Raw genomic sequence first — 24245 nt, 5'->3', positions numbered from 1 at the left:
GATATTTTTTGATAAAAGCAGCATATGCCTTTTGTAAAGAAAACAGAAACAAAGAAATTCTACTTTGTAAACACAACCACAATCTGGAAATAATTTTTTCACCCTTTTTTTTCTAGTTAGTAAACAAATATAATTTCTCTCGAAATTGATAATGTGCATATATTTTCACTTGTATCCACTTTTGTTTGCAGTGCTAGGGACTGAACCACATGTCCATCATTTTCAGTCTAACATTGCCAGGCCAGGAAGCGTCGTAGGGGGTCAAAAAGATGACTCAGAAGGTAAGCCAATCAGCAAGACAAGCCTGATGAGCTGAACTCATCCCCTGGAATCCACGTGGCGGAAGGTGAGTACTGACTCCCATTAATTGTGCTCTGTCCTCCACACAGGTGCATATAAATGCATATGCACATATGCACCCAGAAACACGTGTAAAATAAACAAATGTCTTCATAGCTGGGTGCGATGTTGTATATCGATAACTACAGCACCAAGAAGCCTGAGGCAGGGGGATTGAGAGTTCAAGGCTAGCCTGGGCTACATAGTAAAACTTTGCCTCAAAAGCAAGACCCCCTAAAGTTATACAGGCAATTGCTGCTGCTATTGGTTGCTCATCAGGAGTAGATGGGAAGGTCCCGCTGCTGAAGACAGCCACATGCATTTGTTGCAGGTATCCAGCTAGCACGGGGCTGGAAGCCATCCTCACTCCCACTCTGGCCTAGCTCTTAGGTGTTATTCAGGCTTCTGAGGGAGAACTGCTAGGAAGGGGAGTTAAAAATTTATTTATTTATTTACATCCCAAATACTGCCCTCCCAGTCCCTCCTCTCTGCCCCACTACCCCAACCTCCTTCTCTGAGAGAGTGAGGCCCCATTTTTGATATCCCCCCACCCTGGTGTAACAAGTCTCTGTCAGATTTGGCACATCCTCTCCCACTGAGGCCAGACAAGGCAACCCCAGTAAGACTACAGCTTTAGGGAGAGCCTCTGTTCCAGGTGTTGGGGGGACCACATGGAGACTGAGCTGTGTTTCTGCTACATATATCCCAGGGGCCTTATTCCAGCTGTGTTCTTTGGTTGATGACCTAGTCTCTGAGAGCTCCCAGAGGTCCAGGTCAGTTGACTCTGTTGGTCCTCCCATGGGGTGCCCATCCTCTTCCTGCCTCAGTCCTCCAGGGGAGCATTGTAATCAAGAGCCTTATTCAGTTTTGGACACTGCAGCAAAACCAACTGGACAGGCAAGATGAGGTCACTGATGCCACAGTGGGAAGTTCATTATTCAAGTAACCAGTAGCTTTCTGATTGTATTTGATGTCTTCCCCACACAAGGAAATTCATTTTGTAAACCCACCCAAAAAAAGTCTATGGCTCAAGAGGTTGTGGCCCTTATTGAGAAAACAAGATGTGACTGCCACACTTCCATTTCCTTCTTCTGCTTCTTTTTTTTTTTTAAGATTTGTTTGTTTGTTTGTTTATTTTATACCAGTACACTGTAGCTGTCTTCAGACACACCAGAAGAGGGCGTCGGATCCCATTACAGGTGGTTGTGAGCCACCATGTAGTTGCTGGGATTTGAACTCATGACCTCTAGAAGAACAGTCAGTGCTCTTAACTGCTGAGTCATCTCTCCAGCCTCCCCCTCCCCCCTCCCCCCCCCACACATTTCCTTCTTAATAACTACATCTCTGCACGTTGATCATGCTGCAGTCAACTGTGTCAGAGCAGGTCCTTTTGCAGTGGCCAGCAGTTCTTGCAGATATTCATGATTTCTCAAAGTGCCAAGAATACAAAGTATTGAATACCCAGCCATTATGGGACACCTTTATTGCTCACTAAAGGGAGACAAGGAACACTGCGGAAGAAGGGATGGAAAGACTGTAATAGCCTGGCAGGGTCCGGGAGGTGTGGCATGCTAACTGGGCTATGACATGTTGGTACACTCTTGACCCCACAGCACCCATGGTACCTACTTAAAATCTGCACAAGATTGGGCTTGTCAACACACAGCCACAGTGGTGGAAGTAGCTTGTGGGGCCTTAACCTTCCCTGGGAAGTTATATGCAGTCATTGGTTGATAAGGGATAGAGAGACATTTTCTTCAGTGGTATACTCACTTGTGAGCTGCCCCCATGCTCCTAAGCAAATCCTTACCCATACTCCTGTAGATAGCCCTAGTGGAACCCAGTGACTGGGTGGATGGTGTGGTCCATCTCTGTACGTGATGATCCTGGAGGTCACCAGCCTCACATGTAAGCAGCAGGGGCTATATCCTCCTCCCTCCTGGCCCCTGCTAGCTGGAGGCTGGCATCTACTGCCTTGTGGGGCTCTAAGATGTGCAAAGTAGCAGGAAGTCTTCTGAAGCAATAAGATGGTGCCTTTGGGATGAGGGCTACGCTGGAAGAGCATGGAGATGATATCTTTCTGGAGTACCAGTCTATGGGGAAAGAGAGCAAGAATGTCTTCCCATCAAGAATTTCTAAAATCCACTCTTTTGTGCCAAATCAGCCTGCATGGCATGTGACCTCCCTTCTGTGCTGGCATCCTGTTCTGTAGAATCACATATTAAAAACTGTTTTGCTGGGACTGGGGTGATGGCTTAGCAATTAAGAATCCTTATAGGTTCAGTTCCCAGCACCCACATAGTGGCTCACAATGGCTTGCAACTCCAGTTCCAGGGACCTGATGCCCTCTTCTGGCCTCTTAGAGCACTGCATGTCCAAGGTGTACTTAGATACATCCTGGGAAAATGCCCATGCTCATAATGTAATAATAAATGTATGAATAAATAATATTAAATGACAATAAATATATGAATAAACAATCCTAAATGACAATAAATGTATGAATAAATAATATTAAATGACAATAAATGTATGAATAAATAATCCTAAATGACAATAAATGTATGAATAAATAATATTAAATGGATTTGCTTTCCCTAGTCTCTAGGCAAAATTCTTTCTTTCTTTCTTTCTTTCTCTTTTTTTTGCAGCGTGAGGGTCCTTCTTACAATCACACATATTAAAAAGATATGGAAGTCAAAGTGGGGGGCTGGAGAGATGGCTCAGTGGTTAAGAGCACTGACTGCTCTTCTGAAGGTTCTGAGTTCAAGTCCCAGCAACCACATGGTGGCTCACAACCATCCATAATGAGATCTGACGCCCTCTTCTGGAGCATCTGAAGACAGCTACAGTGTACTTAGATATAATAATAAATAAACCTTTGGGCTGAAGGGAGCAGAGGTCCTGAATTCAATTCCCAGCAACCACATGATGGCTCACAACCATCTGTACAGCTACAGTGTACTCATACACATAAAATAAGTAAATAGATCTTTTTTTTTTTTTAAAAAAAAAAAGAAAGTCAAAGTGGGACTAGTTGGTGAGAGGAAAGGAAGGAGAGGGAGGCAGGAAGGAGTGGAAGGTGAACTTGATGGAAACACATGATGTGTATGTCTGGAATGTCATGATATAATGCCGTTTTATATAATGAATATATATTAGTAAGAACATTCTAGAAAGAGTTCACAGTAATCAATTTTCATCGTTTTATGGATATCCTAGTTGTTTCTAGTGATAAGCACCACGACCAAAAGCAGCTTGTGGAGGAAATGGTTTATTTCAGCTTCTAAGAAGAGAACTTAGGGCAGGAACCCAAGGCAGGACCCTGAAAGCAGGGACTGAAGCAGGGACCATGACAGAATGATACTTTCTTGCTTGTTCCTCATGATTTGGTCAGCTTGCCTTTTTAAAACAATTCAGGCTCACCTACCCAGGAGTTGTACCACTCACGGAGGGCTAGGCCCTCTCTCATCAAACATCAATCAAAAAAGTGCCCCTAAGATTTGCCCACAGGCCAATCTGCTGGATGCTGTGCTGGGTATTGCTCATGTCTTGACACAAACTAGAATCATCTGAGAGGAGGGAACCACAACTGAAAAAATACCTCCAGAACAGCGATTCTCAACCCTAAGCTGCAACCCTTGAATACAGTTCCTCATGTTGTGGTGACCCCCAACTATACAATTATTTTTGTTGCTACTTCATACCTGTAATTTTCCTACTGTTATGAGTCATAATGTAAATGTCTGTCCTCCTCTACCGTGTGTGGTGCCATTCCTGGACTGGTTGTCCTGGGAGCTACATCAAAGCAGGCTGAGCAACAGTAAGCAGCACTCCACCATAGCTTCTGCATCAGGTCCTGCCGTCAGGTCAGGTTCCTTCCCTAAATTCCTTTTATGAACAGCGATGTGGAAGTGAAAGCAAAATAAACCCTTACTTCTTCAAGTTGCTTTTGGTCAAGGTGTTTCATCATCCCAAACCCTAGGACAGAGAGAGGCATTTCCTCAGCTGAGGTTCTCTCTTCCTAGATGATGTCAAATTGACACTAGCACAACATATGACATTTAATCCGCTGCTGCTGCTTCTTCTTCTTCTTCTTCTTCTTCTTCTTCTTCTTCTTCTTCTTCTTCTTCTTCTTCTTCTTCTTCTGCTGCTGCTGCTGCTGCTGCTGCTGCTGCTGCTGCTTCCTTCTCTCTCTCTCTCTCTGACTCTCTGTCTATGTGTCTCTGTCTCTCTCTGTTTCTCTGTCTCTGTCTCTGTCTCTGTCTCTCTCTTTATATTTATTTTATTTACTTTGGTTTCTCAAGACAAAGATCCTCAGTGTAGCCCTGTCTGTTCTGAAACTCACTCTGTAGACCAGGCTGTCCTTGAACTCAGGTGATGTCTGCCTCTGCCCCGAGTGCTGCTGGGATTTAAGGCACGTGCCACCACAGCACGTCCATGGTAGAGGTTTTTGATGTATTGTCAGATCAAATGAAACTCTATTTTTCTCATATTCCAAAAGGCAGAAGGAAGAAATGGCTGACTGTGGTGTCCATTAGCAGACCAAAGTCTACGCTGGCCTCCAGGCTACCTCAGAATCACAAGTACTCAGGACACATACGAAGTCCATGCAGGCCGACATCCTGGCTCTTCTCACCTCCTCCCCTCCCCTAAACAGCCTCCAGCTCACCAGCTCACAGGCTTATGTCCCTGGCTATTCATTCTCCTGCTATTTCTCCACATCACTCTCTGGTCTTCAGCACTTTCCCTTTCTCTCTCTTTCTCTATGCTCCTTCCCATCTCTCTCTGCTCTGGTCCTGCTTCCCTCCTAGCTAGGTCCAGTCTGCCATCCATGTGCAGTCTATTACTTTCTCTCTCGGCTCTGGACAATGCCATGCTCTCATGTCTACACTAAAACCACACCATGGAGTGGTCAGTCATGTCGTCAGTTTATACAGTTATAAACAATGTCTTAATATTTTACAAAACCTTTTTTTTTTTCTGACACTCTTTTTTAAAAGAGTTCTAAAAGTGGAACTTTTGAATCAGATTTGTCTTAGTTAGGGTTTCATTGCTGTAAAGAGACACCATGACCAAGGCAACTCTTATAAAGTCAGTTGATTGGGGTGGGGTTACAGTTTCAGAGTTTAGTCCTTTATCATCGTGGTGGGAATCATGGCAACATGGAGGAAGACATGGTGTTGGAGAAGCTGAGAGTTCTACATCTTGATCCAAAGGCAGCCAGGGGACTGGGTTCCACACTGGGCAGAGCTTGAGCATAAGAGACCTTAAAGCCCACCTCCACAGCAACTCAAGTCCTCCAACAAGGCCACACCCACTTCAGCAAGGCCACACCCACTTCAACAAGGCTACATCTCCTAATGGGCCAAGCATTCAAACACATGAATCTATGGGGACCATATCTATTCAAACCTCCACGAGATTATGTAAACATTTGAAAGTATCCTGCTATTTTCTCAGAAGCCTCCTACTAATTACTGCTATTCTTAATAGGCCGTGGGAGTTCCTACTGTTGCACTCACTGGTGAATTACTATTTGAAGACAAAGGCTACAGATAAAACAACACATCACTGTTTTTTATGTACATTTCATGTATTCTGTAGATTTGATGTAAAATTCTAAAGGAAGGGAGCTGGAGAGATGGTTCAGTGGTTAGGGGAGTATATGCTCTTGCAGACGACCCAAGTTTGATTTGCAGTACTGAGGCTGGGTGGCTCACAACTGCCTATAAGTACAGCCTCAAAGGGCACCTACACTAATGTTTGTGTAGATGCTTGTGTGCATGCGCGCGTACACACACACTCACACACTCACACACACTCACAGATTCAAAATAAAAACCAATCAGCTCAGCAGTTAAGAGGACCTAGGTTCAATTCCCAGCACCTCCATGGCAACTTGCAGCTGTCTGTAACCCTAGTTCCAGGGGATCTGATACCATCTCACAGACATACATGTAGGCAGAACACCAAAACAAACAAACAAACAAACATGCTGGACAGTGGTGGTACATGCTTTAATCTCAGAACTCTGGAGGCAGAGGCATGTGGATCTCTGTGAGTTCTAGGCCACCTTGGTCTACAGAGTGAGTTCACAGCCAGGGCTACAGAGAAAAACCCTGTCTCAGAAAACCAAAACGAAACAAACAAATGAATAAATAAACAAATAAAATAAATCATTTAAAGTCTCTAAAGAAAAATACACACAAAATTGTCTAACACATATTAATTCAGAGTGACGGAAGATAGATCAGCAGGGGACTGGGCACTAGGGACAGGCAAAGACAAAATGCCAGAGTCTGTGATTATTACTTGTGTTTTGTAGTTTTGTTTTGTTTTGAGACATGGTCTAACGTAGCTGCCATTGACCTTGAATTATGTGGTCCCAAATCCTAGTATGACAGCAGAGCACTACCACACTTAGTTAATTGTTTTACTTGGATCTTACACAGTGTCCTTTGGATTTAGGTGAGTATTTCACTTCTAAAGACAGCCTTCCTTTAAAATCATCCAGATTTCTTAAATTTTTTTCTCTGATATATGGTAGGATGCATTTACTTGTACAAGATATTTTATTTATTTATGTCTGTTTTCTTGGTGCTAGAGATCACCAGCGAACTGCAGCTCTAGCCATGTGCATGTTAATTTAAAGAAAAAGGATGCAACACTCCTACGCATCTCTAAAGTACAGTACATTTTTAATCATTATTTTGCAAGACGCAGGAAGAATCCAAATTAGAAAGTGAACGGTTTGCAAAACACAGGAAATATCCAAATTAGAAAGTGAAATGACGTCAGAGCCAAGGCTTCAGAGCTTAGGTATCAAACTGGCCTTGCACATCTGTTCTGATGTTTAAGTTACTCAGAGCGATTTAAAGAGTGGAGATGAAAGACCTTTTCAACAAAAACTCTAGGAACTGCTGTTTACAAGGAGCACACAGTAGACAACACCTTCCTTAACTTTCTTGCCCTTCTTCATTACTACAGACACAGGAAACCAAGAGGCTATAGAGGCAGGAATGAGCTCACGCTAACATGACGTCACGAGCACTTGACGTCAGAAGGCGGTTGCCACGGGGACCGTTCGCCACCGACGGCAGAGTCGTGAAACTCCATCACCACACGACTCGGTTTTGGCCTCCGCGGGGTTGAAGCTGCTAGAGACGCTTCAACCTTAAGGGGGCCTCAGGGAGAGAGGAGTGGCGCCGCGGCGGAGCGCTCCCTCTCCGCGGCTTTGGGGATCCCTGCCGCGGCCTGGGCGGCGGCGGCCGCTCCGCGTCTCCTCGTCGCTGCAGCGCGCGGGGCGGATCCGCCATATTGGAGCCGGGGCTGCAGGTTCCGTGCAGCGGCGGCGGCGAGAGGCGGGCCTGGCAGCGGGGCCCGCGCGGCGGCGGCGGCGGCGGCGGCGGCCGCAGGGGAACGCATGAGCCGCCGCGGCTAGCCTCTTCCCCGCCCACCGCCTGCGCTGGGTCGTCGGGACCCGGCCGGGAGGGGCCGCGGCGGCGGCGGCAGGATGTTCTCTAAGAAGCCGCACGGGGACGTGAAGAAGTCCACCCAGAAGGTGCTGGACACCAAGAAGGACGCGCTGACCCGCCTCAAGCACCTGCGCATCGTCATCGGTGAGGGGAGCCGCGACCCCGGGGCGCCGCCGCGGCGGCCTTGCTGCCCCCGGCCTGTCACCCCGCGAGCTCCGGGCTTCGCCCTCGCGACCTGGCGCGGTCGGGAGTGAGGGCCGGCGGCGCCTCTGCCCACGCGCGGGCGGGCGGCGAGGGAAGGGGACAGCTTGGCAGTTGGTACAAACCAGTCAGCACCAGCACGGAGAGACCCACGTTGGAGTTCCTGGTCTGATTGTTTAAAAAAAAAAAAAAAAAAAATGACAGTCAGGCCAGAAACTTAAGTCCTTGATGAGACTTCAGGGACACTTGGTGTTGTGGGTAATGGTGTTTAGAGGGTGTGCGAGCCATCTGACTCCTGCCATCCCCACCCGAGTGCAAAGCAAAGCAAAGCAAAGCGCTGGCTGGCTCGGCCAGTGGAACCCGTAGTCTTTCAAGTTTTTTTGGCAGGTGAGGGCCCTGGAGGAAGCAGTTGCACCTCTTTGGGAAGTGGGTGGTTCCCGAAGCATGGGGAAAGAACCCCGCCCTATACACCCTGTTCTTCATTTGCTGTCCTTTAGAAAGAAAACTAATTATAGAGAAGAAGGTTCTCGTGAAAGATACAGAATTAAGTTTTCATTAAAAATTTCTTACTCTCTGCCGTCTCATCAACTTCAGTGTCTCTGAAGACCGAAGCAAGCTAGATTTGGGATAAAGTGTTAAACGAGGATTTTTGGATACTTGGTCATAGACAACTTGGATTTTTTTTTTTTTTTAATGAAATTTTGAGGTAAAAAGGAAAGTTGACCAGGGCTTACATATAGAATGACAATAGGATAGCTGAGGTTAGATCTCAGATGCCTGAATTCTAATTCAGAGTTTATCATCTCAAGCTGTTCTCCTCATTTCTGCCTGTTTTGGAATTAGTGGTGTGTCCTGTTTCATGGGTGGATTTCTCTACTGTGTTGTGACTAATACCACCAATGATACCCAACATTTGTGTGGTGTTTTGCTGTCTCCAAAGGGTCTCACATGAATTAGTATAATCCAACTTGACCATCTGTCTAGAAATAGAGATATTATTTGCCATTTTAAAAAATATAAACGAGAAAGTTGAAGATGGATGGAGCTGGTCGAGACTAATGAACACACGGAAGCCTAGATTTTCTGTCTCTGGTTTGTTTTTCAGCCTTCCTACATGTCTGACAGCTAATCTTAGTTATCACAAGTACTTATACCTGTGGTATAATGAGAAAGCAGTTAAACCCATCTTATGTAAACCATTGAAATATGGTAGAGGTTTTTAACATTTCCATTTTGGAGTTAAGTCATTGAAGATTTGTGTGAAAAGATGCGCTGAGACACGCAAAGTCATCGGCACGTAAATGCATTGCAAAATAACGGCCGTTTGCAACTGGACACTTGGTGCAATCTGACTCTCACTTGAGACAAGCTGTAGACTGCATAAATGCAGTTGTAACTATAAAGCTGAGCTACAACAGGATATTGAGAGTTCCTAAATTACCTGCCACAGCATAGAGGGTTTTGTGGTTGTGTGTGTGTGTGTGTTTCCTAACTTGGGAAACATCAGATGTATTACTACCACACGTGTTGGATATTTTGTAGGACCTGGCTTCCTCAGTTTGAAAATGGAATACAGGCCGGGCGTGGTGGCGCACGCCTTTAATCCCAGCACTCGGGAGGCAGAGGCAGGCGGATTTCTGAGTTCGAGGCCCGCCTGGTCATAATGCATACTAAAAGATGAACCCCTAAATGCTAGGGTTAGTTTTAAGTTCTCTCCCTCTCTGCCTCAGGGCTAGGAATTGACCTGGGGACTCAAGTGTGCTAGCAGGCCTGCACTTTGCTGCTGAGCAACATTTCAGCTTCAATATTTAATGGTTACAGTTATTTCATTTAAAATAAGATGCCTGGCAGTGGTGGCGCACACCTTTGATCCCAGCACTCGGGAGGCAGAGGCAGGCAAATTTCTGAGTTTGAGGCCAGCCTGGTCTATGGAGTGAATTCCAGGACAGCCAGGGCTACACAGAGAAACCCTGTCTCAAACCCCCCCCCTCCAAAAAAAAAAAAAAAAGAAAAAGAAAGAAAGAAAATGAGTGGGAGAAATAGAAAGACAAAGTTGAACTCCCTTAGAGGCTTGCCCACTGGTTCCTATTTTGTAGTTGAAAGAGCCATTTTAAATCCCTTTTGGAAATAAGTAGGGTTTTAAGGAAATACAATGAAGAAACTACTTAGTCTGCTAATAACACAGAATCATATTGAACCAAACAAAAGTACTGTGCACTAGGGTAATTATAGGAGAAGTCAGTACATGCATAAAATAGCAACTCCCTTAGAAAGAGTATGTCCACACATGATCTGTCTCCTGTAGGCATCACTGATCTACAGCTGCTTTAGTATGGTCTTCTATATAGGCCCTTACTGGGTAGAGGTCTGAAGGAATATCCAACATTTGAAAGATGGCTTCTTCAGTGCTTTTCATTTAAAGAAATGTATATTTTTATTTTTCATGTTTGTATGTATGTATGTGCATTACATGTGTGCTTTGGTACCCACGGAAGCCAGAAGAGAGTGTTTGATCCCCTAGAACTGGAGATGCAGATAGTTGTAAAGCTACCATATGGGTGCTGGGACTTAAATCTCTAGGTTCTCTGGAAAGCGGCCAGGGTTCGTTCTCTCTCTCTCTCTCTTTTAAAGATTTATTTACTTATTATATGTACACTGTGGTTGTCTTCAGACACACCAGAAGAGGGCATCAGATCTCTCATTACAGATGGTTGTGAGCCATCATGTGGTTGCTGGGATTTGAACTCAGGACCTCCGGAAGAGCAGTCAGTGCTCTTAACTTCTGAGCCATCTCGCCAGCCCACAGCCAGTGTTCTTAACCATTGAGCTCTCTCTCTTTAGCCTGCCTTCCTTCCTTCCTTCCTTCCTTCCTTCCTTCCTTCCTTCCTTCCTGTCTTAAGTCCTTACATTATTAAAATAGCAAATCAAGGAGTGTGTGTCTTCTTTCGATTAAAAATTATTATATAAAAACTTAAAACTTGCGGGGGCGTGGTGGCGCGCGCCTTTAATCCCAGCACTCGGGAGGCAGAGGTAGGCGGATTTCTGAGTTTGAGGCCAGCCTGGTCTACAAAGTGAGTTCCAGGACAGCCAGGGCTATACAGAGAAACCCTGTCTCGAAAAACCAAAAAAAAAAAAAAACAAAAACAAAAACAAACAAAAAACAAAAAAAACCCCCAAAAACCAAAAAACTTAAAACCTAAATATCCAGTAGTAACCTTTTTGATGGCTTGTGTGTTTCCACTGTAGTGGAAATTCCAGTTAAATTTATAGACCTTAGCCAGGTGTAATGATGCATGCCATTGCCAAGGCCGGAGGATTACAGGTTAAGACACTCGGGCTACAGCTACATAAGGAGTACCACACCAACCAGGGCTACATAGTGAGACTGTCTCAAAAAAATATTATCCTCTCCTCTGATGGACTTAGATTTCAAAGCTGCTGGCTGCTTATGATCATCATATGTATTTGGTTTGTAGGAACTAAAAGTTAAGCAAAAAAAAAAAAAAAAAAAAAAAGGCCTTGTCTGGTCTGTAGAGTTTTATGGTATCTTTTTTACTTCCCACTTCTATTTTATAACTAGTATGTTAAGGCCCTGGGTTCAGTCTCAGCTCTGGAAGAAAAAAAAAAAAGACAAAATGACAAAAAGATAATGATAATGGTAGTAAGGTTAGCACATATGAAGTGTCTAAAATAGCTTTGGGCATATTATGCATGTTCTAGAAATGTTAGCTTGCTTCTACTTACAGTGGCGAGTGCAAAGTTTAGTCATCTAGATTAAAAAACACAAGGGCTTATTTAGCTAAGAATGGGTTATTGCTAGATCATTCTGACAGCTTTATTAATATATAGTTGTCATCCGATAAAATTGTATATATTTAAAGTTTTTACGGTAATTTTAACAAAGGGGTTCCTCATGAAATCAACATTAGACTTACCCAAACAAGATAACTATAACTAGGGCTTGGGCATGGAGCTCAGTAAGAAAGCATGCCCTGCTTGCACAAGGCCCAGGAGCTATCTTTTCCACAACACAAGTAACGGAAAAGAAGAGCTGGGTTGTAGCTCAGTGGTAGAGTGCTTGCCTAGCATGCTTGAGGGTCCGAGACTCAATCCCTAATACTGCAGCACAACAAAAGCCTATAGCCAGATAATGAATGGTATGTCTTCCTCCCAAAGTTTCTTCATGCCCCCCTTTCTCTCCTTTCTCAGATAGTGCCTTCCTGTCCAACACTACACAAATTCCAATCTGGTCTTTAAATTTGTATTTTGTAGAGTTTTATTTAAATGGGATTACATAACATATAACTAAAACTTTATAGAGTTTTGCATTTTCTTTTACTCAGCCTCATTATTTTGAAGCCCATTTGTGTTGTCCTCTGGTGTCAGTGGTTGACTAGTAGTCTGCTAGAGCACAGTTTTCCATTCTGTGTTGATTAACACGTGGGTTGTTTGGGACTGTTACAAGTGAAGCTGCTGCAGAGCGTGCTGGAACAGCTGTGCACTTCATTTTGAGTGGTTAGGTACCTGGGAATGGGATGGCTGGATCATGTTGTAGTCGTATATTTAACATTTGAGAAACTGCCAGGCTAGGTGCGGGAGCTGATGCCTATAATCTCAGCATTTGGGAGGTTGACTCAGGAGGATTGCCTCAAGTTTGAATCTACATAAATGAGTTAGTCTAGCCTGGGCTACAGAATGAGAGAGACTTCGTCTCAACAATAAAACAACAAAAGAAACTGCCAATCTCTTTTTTATTGTTTAACATTTCAGAAGTAGCACGAGAGTGCCAGGTCCTCCATATATGCATTGACATTGCTCTATGTGACCAGACCTCTTTGTTTCAGCCTCTGTAGTGTGTGTGCTGGTCATGTCTGACAGTCTGTGCTTATTTCTTTTTTTTCTTTTTTCTTTTTTTTGAGACAGGGTTTCTCTGTGTAGTCCTGGCTGTCCTGGAACTCACTCTGTAGACCAGGCTAAACTCGAACTCAGAAATCTGCCTGCCTCTGCCTCCCGAGTGCTGGGATTAAAGGCGTGCGCCACCATGCCCGGCCTGTGCTTATTTCTATTGTGTAACTTTTTTGGTAAACTTTCTCTTGAAGTCTCATCAGTTTTTTAGTGTGCTCGTGTGTGTGTGTGTGTGTGTGTGTGTGTGTGTGTGTGTGTGTAGGATGGAATGTGGAGGTTATGAGGATATCTGCATTATTCTCATCATACTTGTTGTTGGGGCAGGGTCTCTAAATTGAATCCAGAGCTTCTTCATACCAGTTAGTCCAGCAAGCCAGCTTGCTCCAGGAATCATCTGTCCCTCCCTTCCAAGCTCTGGGCTTAGGATCTGAGTGCTGGCCCTCAGGTTTGTATAGCAAGTGCTTTATCTGCTGGGCCATCTCCTCAGCCTTACTTTTGAAAGTTCTTTTTTTTTATATAATTATTATTATTTATTTATTATATGTAAGTACTCTGTAGCTGTCTTCAGACACTCCAGAAGAGGGGATCGGATTTTGTTATAGATGGTTGTGAGCCACATGTGGTTGCTGGGATTTGAACTCAGGACCTTCAGAAGAGCAGTCGGTGCTCTTAACAGCTGAGCCATCTCGCCATCCCTTGAAAGTTCTTTATGTATTCAGTATACACATGTTTTTGAGGGTTTGTTTTGTTGTTGTTATTGTTTTGTTTTCTTAGTGCTCAGGATCAAAAGCAGGACCTGAAGCTTAGCCAGGTGCTCTCCTGCCAGCGGCACCCTAGCCACTTAAGACAAGTGCGTTTGGTAAAGATCTTTTTCCAATCTGTTGGTGGCCTTTTTGTCTTATTGACAGTGTCCTTTGCCTTACAGAAGCTTTGCAATTTTATGAGGTCCCATTTGTTGATTCTTGATCTTACAGCACAAGCCATTGGTGTTCTGTTCAGGAATATTTCCCCTGTGCCCATATCTTCGAGGCTCTTCCCCACTTTCTCCTCTGTAAGTTTCAGTGCCTCTGGTTTTATGTAGAGTTCCTTGATCCACTTAGACTTGAGCTTTGTACAAGGAGATAAGAATGGATCAGTTTGCATTCTTCTTCATGCTAACCTCCAGTTGAGCCAGCTCCATTTGTTGAAAATGTTGTCTTTTTCCCACTGGGTGGTTTTAGCTCCCCTGTCAAATATCAAGTGACCATAGGTGTGTGGGTTCATTTCTGGGTCTTCAATTCTATTCCATTGATCTACCTGTCTGTCACTGTACCAGTACCATGCAGTTTTTATCACAATTGCTCCATAGTACAGCTTGAGGTCAGGGATGGTGATTCCATCAGAGGTTCATTTATTGTTGAGAATAGTTTTTTGCTATCCCAGGTTTTTTGTTATTCCAGATGAATTTGCAAATTGCCCTTTCTAACTCTGAAGAATTCAGGGAGAGGAGGGAGAGGATAGGGGATTTTTGAAGAAAGGGGATAACATTTGAAATGTAAATAAAGAAAATATCTAATAAAAAAAAAAGACAAGTATGTTTACCAAGTAAATGACTTGCCAAGAACTCTAACCCCCAGTTCTGCCAATTGTGGGTCATCTTTCCATTCTCTTTAAACATTTATTTTTATTTAATGTTTATAGATATTTTGTCTGCATGTGTGTTTGTGTACCGTGTATGTGGTGCCCACACAGGCCAGAAGAAGGTGTCAGGTCAGTAACCAGTGCTCTTACTGAAGAGCCCACTCTTCATCCCCTAGGAGTCTTGTTTTTAAAGATTTACTTACTTAATGTATATGTATTAGTACACTGTGGCTGACTTCAGACACACCAGGAGAGGGCATCGGATCCTATAACAGATAGTTGTGAGCCACCATGTGGTTGCTGGGAATTGAACTCAGGACCTCTGGAAGAGCAGTCAGTACTCTTAACTGCTGAGTCATCTCTCCAGCCCATCCCTTAGGATTCTTGATTTTGATTAAATATTTATGTGCTGGGGATGCAGCTCAGGAAAGTGTTTGCCTGCCTTTCGCAAATTCTTGAGTTTCATCAAAACCAAAACTTTATATTTAAAAGTTTACATCAACCTTTTCTTTTATGCTAATTTTTAGACAGTGTCATCTAAAATCTTTGCCTATCTCATTTTCCTTCATGCTTCTAAAAGTGATACTAGTTTAGGTTTTATCTGGGGCCGTGTGTGATTCATCTTGTATTTATTTTGCTTTGTAATGTGATAAAAATTGTGCTGTGGAGTGCTTCTCCACCCATCTTTATATGTAGATATCCAGTTTTCAGACTTCTGTTTAAGTCCTACTTTTTGAACTGCCTGCCCCGTGCTTTTGTTAAAACCTGCCTGTCTAAATATATGTGGGCTTATTTCTAGACTCTGTTTTGTTTCAGTGATCTGTTTTATCTGTGCTGGTGCCAATACCACAATGTTTGGATAATTGTAACTAAAATAAATCCTAAAATGTAGTTTGGGTTTCTTCCAGTTTTCTCATTTTCAGAGGTGTTCTTTGTTGTTGCTTTTGCTTTGAAGGTTCAGACCCTTTCTGTTTCCATGTGAATTTAAGATTAACTTGTTAAGCCAACCAAGTGCATCATGATTGCACGTGTCTGTTGTCCCATCTAGTTCATTGTCCAGCAATTCAGGAGGCTGAAGCCAAAGCATCATTTGAGGCAACTACTTCAAGCCTTGCCTGGGCAACATAGTGTTGAGACACTCTAAAAAGCAAAAGGTACTGGAGAGATGGCTCCATGGTTAAGAGCACTGGCTGTTCTTCCAGAGAACCTGGATTCAGTTCCCAGTACCCACATGGTGACTGCTGACAACCATCTGTAAATCTGCTTCCAAGAATCTGAAGGCACCAGGCATACAAAGGGTACACAGAATCATGCAGGCAAAGCATCTATATACATAAAATAACATTTAAAAGAATGAAAAGTTAGTTTCTCAATTTCTAAACAAAACAGCAACCCCTTGGGATTTTGACTGGGACTATTTTGAGTCTGGACAGCAAGCAGTCTGGGAAAGTCTGAAGACAGCTTGATGGTTTGCATCAGGAGCCAGGATGTCTCTGCTTACTTACATAGGACTACTTTATGTTTCTCAGCAGTGTTGTGCTGTGAAACTTTGATCAGAGTTAACCCCTAATATTTTCTACTTTTCATCTCTTATAAGATGATATCTTAGGCAGGCATGGTAGCTCACACCTTTGATCTTAGCACTCAGCAGGCAGAGGCAGGCAGATTTCTGAGTTCCAAGCCAGCCAGGGCTAGATAATAAGATTCCATCTCAAAACAAACAAACAAACAAACAAACAAACAAACCTACCAAAAACCAAACTCAAAACAAACAGAAGCCTCCCCTTCCCCCTCATGCCCCCCACCATGTACACCACCCCCCAAATGTTGTCTTGGTATTTATTTCTTGTTGTATTTAGTTAAGAGAAATACTCACTTTAAAATACTTTTATTTTGTGTGTATGAGTGCTTGCCTGCATGTGTGTTTATGTACCACTTGTGTTCTTGGTGCCTGAGAGGTCAGAAAAGGTCTTTGGAGCCCCGAGAACTGATTTTACAGATGGTGTAAGCCATCGTATGGGGGCTGGGAATCAAATTCCATTCCTCTGGAAAAACAGCCAGTATTTTTATTCACTGAGCTGTCTCTCTGTCTCACACCCCTTGCCCCTAGGGTGATTCCATTGGTTTTCTCCCCCACCCCCATTTTCCAATGTGGGTGCTTTATTCCTTTTTTCTTTTTTCTTGCCTTCTTGAACTATGAAGTGGATATCTTTTTGATAGACCTTTTTTTGTGGGGGGGGGGGGGACAAGAAAGAAGAAAGAAAAGTGATGAATATCTATCCTTGTTCTCAATTTTAGGGGGAAAGCAATTGATTTTTTACCATGTAGTATGATACTAATTGTAGGATTGGTTTTCACTTTTATATTAAACATTGCTTTAAAAAAAATTGTATAGGGCTGAAGAGATGGCTTAATAGTTAAGAGCACTGACTGCTCTTCCAGAGGTCCTGAGTTCAATTCCCAGCAACCACATGGTGACTGACAACCATCTTTAATAGAATCAGATGTCATCTTCTGGTGTGTCTGAAGACAGCGACAGTATATTTATAAGTATGTTAAATAAATAAATCTTTGAAAAAAATTGTATATATACATAGTATATTCATGTTTGCGTGTGCTTGTGTGTGTGTGCATGCGCTACAGTGTTTGTGTGGAGGATGGTTTGTGGAGTTGGTTCTCTCCTTCTACCTTTACATGGGCTCTGGAGATGGAACTCTGGTTATCAGGTGTGGGTAGCAAGCACTTTTACCTCTGTGCCATGCTCCTACTGTGCCATTAGTATAGCCTCTTTTGCTTTCATCTGATTAGTGTTGCATAGTAAACATTTTCTCACCTTTTAAATCTACTATATCTTTATAAAGTGGGCTTCCTATTTCTTGGTTCACCCATCCCCTTTATTTATTTATTTTGAGCCAGTATGGGGACCAAGTAAGGTTCTGAGTGCATGTGTGCTGTTGACATAGGCATAGCCATGTCAAGGACCCTGATGCCTCAAATCCATAGGGGTGGCAAACTTTTCCTTAGGTGATACTTAGAGGGATGGCAAAGCCTTTTTGTGGTCCATGTGTGAATGATAGTTAGAGTGTGCAAAACATCTTCATCATAGCTTCTCCCCTGGCTCTTTATGGCCTGATGACTGCTTACCTACAGAGTGAGGCTAGCTAAGCTTGTCTCCTTGTTAGCTCTACACCATAAACCCCGCCTCCTTGTTCAGCTATATGCAGTAAAAGGCCTCCCTGTTCAGTGGTATACAGAAAACATACTGAGTTTTCAGGATGCTGTGGCTTCTTCAGGGAATCCAGACTACCAATTTCCCAGCTTTTCTCTGTCTGTGTGTCTGTCATTTCTTTATTCACTTGTCACCCCTAGTCAGTTTCAGGACCTATGCTGTGCAAAGACATGGCAGGCTCATGAATCCTGGTCTCAAACTTACTGTGTAGTTGAGAATGCTTTTGAGTTTCTGATCTTCTTGCTTTCACCTCCTGTTGTCTGGGATTATAGGCGTGTGATTGCATGTCTGGTTTATGTGGTACTGGGGACCAAACCAAAGCTTGATGCATTCTGGGTAGGCAAGCACTCGACTGAGCTACATGCACTAGCCCCAGTTTTACTGATTGGTTGGTTGGTTGCTTGCTTGCTTTAGAGACAGGGTGTTGTTATGTAACCCTGGCTGACCAGGCATTCACTGTGTGCTGGCCTTAAACTTGAAATACTCATTCTGCCTCCAGTATGCTAAGATGACAGGAGTCCATCATCATACCTAGAGAGAAGTCTTTTCAATACAGGACCCTATTAATCTGCCTTTTAATGGAGATGATTGGGATTGTTGCATTTAACATGATTATTGATGTTATTATTATTGCTTTTTGTTTTCTTTTTGGCCTGTTTAGTTCCATCTTCCCCTTTCCCTCCTCCCCCTTTTGATTAGTTCATATCTATAAACCTGTCAGGGTCTATACCTCTAAGTGATGTTACACCAGTTTGCATTTAAGATCCTATACTTCCGTTGCCCCACTTTGAGCCTTTATGCTTTTGTTACCATCTTTTACTTATATGCTGTAAATACAACACTATATTATTTTATCTAAGCAAATAGTTATCTTTGTAGGATTTTAAAGTTTTTCAGGGCTGAGTATAGAATCCTGGGCTTTACAAATGCTTGGCATATGTTCTGCCACTGAGCTACACCTTAGCCTTTGTAAGATTTGTAAGTGATATGCCAGGTGTGGTGGTGCACGCCTTTAATCCCAGCACTCCGGAGGCAGAGGCAGACAGATTTCTGAGTTCCAGGCCAGCCTGGTCTACAAAGTGAGTTCTAGGACAGCCAGGGCTACACAGAGAAACCCTGTCTCGAAAAACAAAAACAACAACAACAACAACAACAAAAGATTTGTAAGTGACAAAAGTTCTTATTATACACTTCTCCATTTAGTACCATTTTTAGTACTATTAATTTCTTTATGTAGAAACTCTTGTCTATTCTGTGTAATTTTATTTGTGCTTAAAAAACTAACATTTTGGGCTGCAGAGATGACTTAGTAGTTAAGAGCACTGACTGCTCTTCCAAAGTTCCTGAGTTCAATTCCCAGCAACCACCTGGTGGCTCACAACCATCTTCAGTGTGATCTGACTCCTTCTTCTGGTGCGTCTGTACAACTACAGTGTACTCATATACATAAACTAAATAAATAAATCCTTTAAAAAAAAACTAACATTTTCTCTACGGCAACTGTCTGCTAGTGAAATTCTATTTTATTTTTAATATTTTTAGAAGAAAGTTTTGCTATGCTTAGAATTTTAGGTCTATGGGCTTCTCTCCACCCCCTGCATTTGTTCTTTAAATATTTTATTTCACTATCTCCTTGCTTGTAATGTTTCTGGTAAGTCTTTTTTCATCTTAATTCTCCCCCATATACAATATACTTTCCTATGGCTGCTTTTAAGATTCCCTACCCCTTCATCATTAGTTGTGAGCCATTAGATTATCTTCGTATTTCTCGATGTTCATTGAGCATCTCAGATGCAGGTGGTAGCCTGTGGCAGAGGGCAGCTGTTTACCTCACCCTGGACAGGGAGCAGCTTGGGGATAATCTACTTGGGAGGTGCTTGTATCTGCCGCAGTGACTTCCTTTCTTCAGCTCTGTCCTACCTTCTAAGTTTCAAGAACTTCCTGCAAAGAGCATCACGACCTGAATGCAAAGCTTTTGAAACATACAAGATTCACACCATAACTCTGATTAATTAATAACAGAACAAGCTGTTTTAAATACAGAAAAGCATCTTTGCACTCGTATGCCATTATTTGAGGACTGTATTGTAGCCAGGTAAGAAATGAGTAGAGTGTAGAGTGAATAATGAGAGAAAGAACAACAGCTTCACCTATGAAGAAAGGAGCTTAGAGATGAGCTGATTACAGCTGTTAAGTCACTGAATTTGGTTCTTAAATTTCGTGGTAGCGCAGGTAAACAAAGAAAGGTCACATTACAGGCTTTTGGTGTCTTTAGAACAGAAAGAATTCTTTGTTTTTGGTTAAAAGAATTCTTTTTCCATTTCTCTGTCTCTGACTCTTTTACTCACTTAAGTTTAAATGTTCTTGCCTTGTCCTCCCAGGTACTAGCATTGCACCATGCCTGGCTTTGAAACTTTTTTCTTATTTAATTTGTAATTTATGTATGTCATGTGGATGCACTCATATATTTATTATATAGTGTTGTTGAAGTACTCATACTATAGAAGTAGATCTTGGAGAAAATTCTAGAAGAGTTTACTTTTTTTTTTTTTTGTGAGTGATACTATCTTCTTCCATTTGGCAGGAATCTTATCTTTAATGATAAGTAGAAAAAGATAAATTTTTATTGAGACCTTGGAGTTTGAAATGTATGGGACTTCCCCCCCACCCACGAAACAGTTATCCTGGCAGTCTTGGAACTCACTGTGTAGACCAAAGTGGTCTTAAAGTCACAGAGATTCTTTTGCCTCTGCTTCTGAGATTAAAGGAATGTTCCACCATGCCCATTCTATGTGGGACATCTTTACATTGTCTCCTCAGCTAAATACTGCTCTTTTTGTTTGTGTGCATGAGGGTGAGGGTGCACATGTGGACACATGGGGGTCAGAGGTCAGTGAAAGATATCTCAAATGTTCTCTTTTTTCTTTTTCTTTTTTTGAGTCAGGGGCTCTCCTTTGGCTTGGAGCTTACTAAGCAACTGGACTGGCTGATTGAAAGGCCCTAGGGATCCTCTGTTTCTGACTTGTCAGCTTTTGCCTATAAAAACCTTTACATGGGTTTTGGGGATCCAAACTTAGATCTTTATGCTGTGTGACAAGCACTTTACCAACTAAGCCATCTCCCCAGCCCTGTCCTTTCATTCTTGTCTGTTCTTACTATCATTTTTTTATTAAACTGTTTATTCATTGTTGCTTAATAATTTGTATGAGTCCACTGGTTGGTTTCCTTATGAGGATCTTTCTCCCTTTCCGAATTTTCACAAGGTGCTGTCACAGTCTTTCTATAGCATATTACAGAGCATGTCACAATTGTTTTCAGATCTTTCATAGATCCCCATTGTCAGGAATATGAAGTTCAAAAATTTTAACTTGTGTTTAAAACAATAAAATTATCTGATCTTAGTGTTCTAACTGAGTGATGCAGTTGCATCTTAAAAAATCAAAGGAATGTAGTGGAACTTCACTCAGTTGAAACTCATTTGACTAATCTGAGTCCCAATTCTCTCCTGATAGCAGATTTCTTTGCATCCTGTCTCAGTGGGCAGCACTCTGGATGGGTTGCTTACTCTTTTTATGCTTCTGATACACTTACACGTTCATCTGAGAACACCCCATGGTTTGGGATACATGTTGCTTGTTCACATCGTCCTTCAGACTTTCTCAGTTCTGCGTTCTCCACTTTCTGGTTGGTTGCGTGTGTGTGTTTGAGACAGGGTTTTTCTGTTGTTCTTTGTTTGTCCTGGAACTCACTATGTAGACCAGGCTGGCTTCAAACTCACAGGATCCCCTTGCCTCTGCCTCCTGTGTACTAGGGAGACACAACCAGGACCAACCAGTCCATTTCATTTCATTGATGACACTTTTATAGACTTTTCTGCTGTAGCCAAATCCTTCCCTTCAGTATTAGTGTTTTTCAGTGTTCTGTTTGCAAGTCTCTTTTCTTCTACCTATATATAGTCCTTGAATAAATTGTCCTTGGCTTCCAATGCCAATATATTTACTGTCAATGATCCCATTCAAATTCCAGGTTTTAACTCTGATTGGTTTCCGAATCTCAAAAGCAGTATCTGCACTTAAAAGACTTATCACCACACCTTAAACTCCTTTAAGTGTTCTATGATTTTTTTTTTTTTACCACATTGCCTTCCTAGTTGACCCCTAGTTAAAATTCTGTGGCATGTCACAGTGTAGCATCCAACCAGAATCACTGTGCTGTCCCTTGCTAATAAATACATGCTGTACCAGTCTGACTTGCTATCACTCCTGCCACCTTAAAGCTTCAACTTTTGCACCTTTCAGGGGAAATGTCCACACAGTTTGTGCCAAGCCTTCCTGGGCCAGTCAGTCTAGGAGCTGACATGACACTTCATGTACTGTGCTTATTCACATCGAGTCATTTGATTCTTTGGTGCCAGTATTATTTGCATGCCTAAGGAATGCCTCACGTTTTTCCTGATCACACACATCTTTTCTATCCCTGACTTCAGTGTGCTGGCTTGCACTATGATAGGAGCTCAGTAAATACTGTCCAGCTCTTGAATGGATACATTAAGGATGACGAGAGCAAGATTGGTTTGTGAATATTCAATTGGCAGTGGTAGAAAATCATGGAGGTCAGTAATTTGATCAGAAAGAAAGTTGAGTTGTTTTAAATACCCTTGTAAAAGGTTTTGATTCAGAATCTAAAGTCTGTGCTATATTACATAGAAGAACAGGCAAACATGGGCACATACACCCAGGACATTAACTGAAAAATGAGCAGGCGTGAGCAGGCGCGCACACCCACACACACCCAGGACACCTACTGAAAAATGTTTGTGACATTATGGTATGGGTAACAGATAATTTCTGCTGTTGAAATACATTTTTATTTTCTCATTTATAGTATTGAGCTTTTATAAAACTCATCTTAGGAGCCTAAAGAAATATTAGCCTTAAAATACATTGGTCCCTTACTTTTATCCTCACTGTGTAATAAAGTTAACAGACCCAGAGAGAAGACTTGATACAAAGACTGAGCAAATGGAAATTTCAGAGTACTGGTCTTGAAGATTGGAGCTCCATGGCCAATGGATACATGGCAAATGCTTTAGAAGCTGGAGCGACAGGATGGATTCTTGTCTGCAGCTTCTGCAGGAGGACAGTGGTACTGCTAGTGCCTTGATTTTAGCCCATTGATTTCAGACTCTGGGCATTCAGTATTTTGAGAGAATAACCTTTGATGTTTTGGGCTGTAGTTTCTTGAAGACAGTCACAGAAAGCTAGGAGAAGATTCTTGGCAGCTTTGGCCCTTCCCTCTCTACCGTATGTCTTTGAGAATCGGCTGGCTAACTTCCATGAAAAGCTTGATTGGATGGTTTGCTTTTTGAAACAGTCTAGCTTACTGTGTAGCTCTGGCTGATTTTGAACGGGAAATCCTCTTGCTTCACTGCTGGCCTCACAAGTTTGTGCCACTGTGCTTGATGTTACTTGGCTTTGTTTGAATTACACTGAATATACAGACTTCATTTAGAGAAAATACATTAGCAGTATGTCCTCTCTGTTCTAAGGAGTTTTCCATTTACTTAAGGTTTTTTTTTTTTTTTTTTTTTTTAAGTTTGAGAATTAAAGGTATTATATTTTTTTCCAGGAGAGATTTTTGCACACTTTTTAAAAACATAGCTGGAGGGGCTGACAAGATGGCTCAGTGGGTAAGAGCACTGACTGCTCTCCCGAAGGTCCTGAGTTCAAATCCCAGCAACCACGTGCTGGCTCACAACCACCTGTAATGAGATCTGACGCTCTCTTATTTATTTAGGCCCTTGGTCCTGTGAAGGCTCTATGCCCCAGTATAGGGGAATGCCAGGGCCAGGAAGCGGGAGTGGGTGGGTTGGTGAACAGTGGCAGGGGGGAGAGAATAGGGGGTTTTTGTAGGGGAAACCAGGAAAGGGAATAACATTTGAAATGTAAATAAAGAAAATATCTAATAAAAAATAAAAATAATAATCTTTTAAAAAAAACATAGCTGGAAACAGTTACATTTCAGAAGAATGTTACTATTTAAAAGAACATTTGGGAGGTAGAGGTAGGACTACTCCTATAGTAGAAGGCCACACCTGCCCTACAGTATCAGATTCTCCCTCCGAGGGATGACTGCTCCATTTCCTACAGCAACTGCTTGTACATGAAATAAGTGTTTTGATGAAGTTGAAGAAGAAAGTATTTCTGAAAAAGTATTTGGGCCTGGGATGTGGCCAGTATATCACAATCCCTGACCCAGGGTACCACGCCTTGGGTTCAGAACTCAGGGCCTCAGAAACAAACACAACAACCTGAAATGTTTGAGCAAGCTCAGAAAATAGCAATAATTTGCAGACTGATTTTAGAATTTGGAATATTATGTTTCTAAAGATTTGTTGAAAAGTTTTTGATGAGAAGCATGCTGAGACTTCATGCATGTTAACACGTTATATCCCTAAATTACATGTCCAATCA

The 24245-nt window shown here is 42.5% G+C and overlaps 1 protein-coding gene across 5 annotated transcripts in view; it reads left to right on the top strand.

Moving 5' to 3' along the window:
* Window positions 1-7462: 7462 nt before the first annotated feature.
* Ralgapa1 (Ral GTPase activating protein catalytic subunit alpha 1) overlaps window positions 7463-24245 on the top strand; it is a 209045-nt gene continuing 192262 nt past the window's right edge. For 3 of the 5 annotated variants that reach the window (XM_085830378.1, XM_021179389.3, XM_029484805.2), the window contains exon 1: window positions 7463-7961. In XM_085830378.1, the coding sequence (XP_085686504.1) occupies window positions 7856-7961 (106 nt within the window). In that variant the 5' untranslated portion in view covers window positions 7463-7855. The remainder of the gene's footprint in view (window positions 7962-24245) is intronic. The other 2 variants (XM_021179390.3, XM_085830379.1) reach the window with 1 other exon arrangement.

The sequence above is a fragment of the Mus caroli genome, unplaced genomic scaffold (genome assembly GCF_978045245.1).
Source record: "Mus caroli unplaced genomic scaffold, Mus_caroli_1 scaffold_14, whole genome shotgun sequence".
Classification (NCBI taxonomy): Eukaryota; Metazoa; Chordata; class Mammalia; order Rodentia; family Muridae; genus Mus; species Mus caroli.
This window is presented reverse-complemented; position numbering and strand designations above follow the sequence as displayed.